General features: G+C 41.9%; 1 protein-coding gene across 1 annotated transcript; it reads left to right on the top strand.

Moving 5' to 3' along the window:
* Window positions 1–259: 259 nt before the first annotated feature.
* Window positions 260–1,149, top strand: LOC116849445. The gene is made up of 2 exons (XM_032826588.1): window positions 260–768; window positions 1,119–1,149. Exon 1 carries the CDS (start codon window positions 332–334, stop codon window positions 764–766), a length of 435 nt encoding a protein of 144 aa, XP_032682479.1. The 5' UTR covers window positions 260–331; the 3' UTR covers window positions 767–768; window positions 1,119–1,149.
* Window positions 1,150–3,059: the final 1,910 nt, after the last annotated feature.

Here is a 3,059-nt window from a genome sequence, read left to right as displayed (position 1 = left end):
TTTTATCGTTAAAAAGAAGGAGTGCATTGATCATGTCCAAAAGCGGATGGGCTCTCGCCTTCGAAAACTAAAACAGTCAACAAAAGGACTTGGGGGAAAAGGCAAGTTGACTGGTAAGTTAATAGATGAATTGTCAATATATTACGGCCTGGCAATTCGCAGAAATCCTGATTCAATTGATAAAATGAAAAATAATATTTATGCAACGTTGCATCACAAATTATCAACCGACGCCAACCCACAACACGAACGGTGCCCGCCCGGAAAGGACTCTTGGTGCTCGTGGCAGAAAGCACGTGCAACGGGGTCAGCGCACACTCATAAAACGCCTATGTCGGAACAAGTTTATAAGGCTATTCTTCCGATCTACGAAGAATTGAGTCGCGATGACCTGCTCCTTCGTTGCTTAGGCGGTTTCACGCAAAACAGTAACGAGAGCCTGAATGCAACAGTGTGGTCAATGGCTCCAAAAACTGTTTCCAGTGGCAAGCACGTCCTTGATACTGCCGTATACATTGCTACGGACATATTTAATGATCGATTATCAAGTGTGATGAGGGTGATGCAGGGATTGGGCATGAAAATTGGACCCAATTGCTATAATTTTTGCATGGAAGCAGATGAGCGCCGGATCAAACTTTCGGAGAGATCCCTTTCAGAGGAGGCTAAAAAGGCGAGAATGTCGTTAAAATCGTCCAGGAAGGAAGAGGAGGAAGCGAGCATCAATTTAGAAGGCCAAATGTATGGAGCAGGCATTGCAGATTAAAGGTAAAATAAAATTTTCAACAATAAATGGCCTTGAAAAACTTTAAACGCCATTATCTCAAAATCACTTTTTTCGAACTGGGCGGACACATTGCACAAAGACCGTTCCACCGATCGATTTCAAATTTTAACAGTAACTTCGTAATTACGTTCTTCAGAGAAGTACGTAGCCGTTTTTTGATTGAATGTAAATTTTTTTTATAAACAATTGACTGACACATTTTTAGGTCAAAAATCGATTTTTTTCTTCATTAGTGCACAGTTTCTACAAAAATCAATTTAAAAAAAAATCCCTACGTACTTCTCTAGCCAATAACATCTAAATTAAGAAAATTCTTGGTTTGTTGTTCCAGGTCGAAAACTTTTCAAGATATGTGTCCGCCCGTGGAGGACTTTTTAAAAAAAGTTATTTGGGAAATACGCTGTATCGCCGCCATTTTGTTTACAAATGTCAATAAAAAAATTTCTTTCTATACTTTAATACATACTCAATTAACCCTCAAAAGGAAAATCCTATTCCTTTTCTCATTTTCCCACAATAAATTCACAAAATTAGGCCTTTTTTTCAACCGCTAGAGTGGTGTTACCCCTTAAAGGAGTCGAAACCAAACAGCGCATAACCATAGCTGTCCAGACCTGCTCTCGCCTCTCTCTCTCTCTCTCTCTCTCTCTCTCTCTCTCTCACTCTTTCTATCTCGCTCTTCTAACTTTCAGGAAACATCTTTTCGTCATAATTTTCCGGTAACGTGTCCCCCCTCAACTCTTTTCGACGTAAGCGAGGATGCGGGAAGGGCGGAAAGATACAATCCCTGCGAATAACCATAGCTGACCACAACGAACCAACAGATCTTTCTTACTCCTTACGCTGGGACATATGACGACTACCCTCTCCCGCTAGCTCCCCACCTTCGCCTAACGTTCAGTAGATCCCTTTTCGACTAAATTTTCCAGGTCGCATTTAGCATTCACATATTCTCCCCTTATAGAAATATCATACTAAGAATCATTGATAATTACTTATTTTCAGTATTAAAAATACTGGATAATAATTATCAATGATTCTCAGTATGATATTTCTATAAGGGTCGACGTAGGCGACGAGGCGGAGAGACCCTCAGGTAAAAACCAATCCCCGTGAATAGCTGATCAGTAAATGAACCAATAGCATAAATTACCCTCGCCCTTATATGGCAGTAACCGACGACTACCCCCTACCTCTAGCTCCTCCATCGTCACCTACTCCTTCTCGACTCACTCATCAGTCGAGACTCGGAACTTCCAGATAACGTTCATGCCGCAGGAGACGAAGTTTATACGCTATAAGAAACAATGCAATAAAAAGAAATAAAATAATATACATAAATCACTCTGAATAACCCCACCCGATTTACAGTGAGGGCGACATACCGTCCGCCCCCACTTCCAATATTAATAATTTTTTATTCCGCACATTACCTTCCTCCACCAAACCTGCAAAATTCACACTCTTCCCTCACCATTCCATTTCGGGACCCTCCCCCACTCTCAACTCACCCCAATCTAACCCCCTAGGCCCCCTTCCCCCACCCCTCGACACACTGGCGCCAGATTTTACCCCCACCACCGAAAAATAGGCCACGCCCTATCTCACGGAAGCTGTACATATACTACTAATGATGAAAATAAAAACTTTTATTTCATTCAAGGAAACCATGTCATTTGACGAAATAACACTATTATTTTAAATAGTATTTTTTAAAAGTTTTTTTCCAAATTTAATAATTCGATTTATTTGATTTGGATTTTCTTAGATTTTTTTAATTTTTTTCTGTTTGGATTAATCATTATAACATTCTGTTCAAAATTTAAAAGTAGTGTAACGATGCCTTACACGCATCGTCCCTAAGAACAGCCAACACAACATCCGTTGGCTGTAAACGGCGCTAAGCGCCAAACAAATAACACAAACATAAACATGCGCCACGCCTAAAGACACGTAACGTCAACAAACAACATCAAATGTAACGAGACGGTATATAAACCGTGGCCGAGAAATAAGCGGGGAGACCGATCCGGACCGCCGACCGAACTCGATGCTTCAGAGCGGAGAGCAAGGTATCCGACCGTATCGTTTCTACCTGCCCGTCATCTTCCGAAACCACATCGACGAAATCGGCACCTGGAGATTGTGTGTTCGCTATCTCCATCAAGCGCTCTTGATACCGACTTCGCCGTCCTCTCAGGATCCAACGACCGGCCTACGAGTTCGTGTGTTCGCGAACCCGATCGAGTCCTCTCGGTACCGATCGTATCCC

The sequence above is a fragment of the Odontomachus brunneus genome, unplaced genomic scaffold, assembly GCF_010583005.1.
Source record: "Odontomachus brunneus isolate Ranch 3 - 2012 unplaced genomic scaffold, Obru_v1 Obru_scaffold_116, whole genome shotgun sequence".
Lineage (NCBI taxonomy): Eukaryota > Metazoa > Arthropoda > Insecta > Hymenoptera > Formicidae > Odontomachus > Odontomachus brunneus.
The sequence above is the reverse complement of the archived record's forward strand: the minus strand, read 5'-3'. Positions and strand labels throughout refer to the sequence as shown.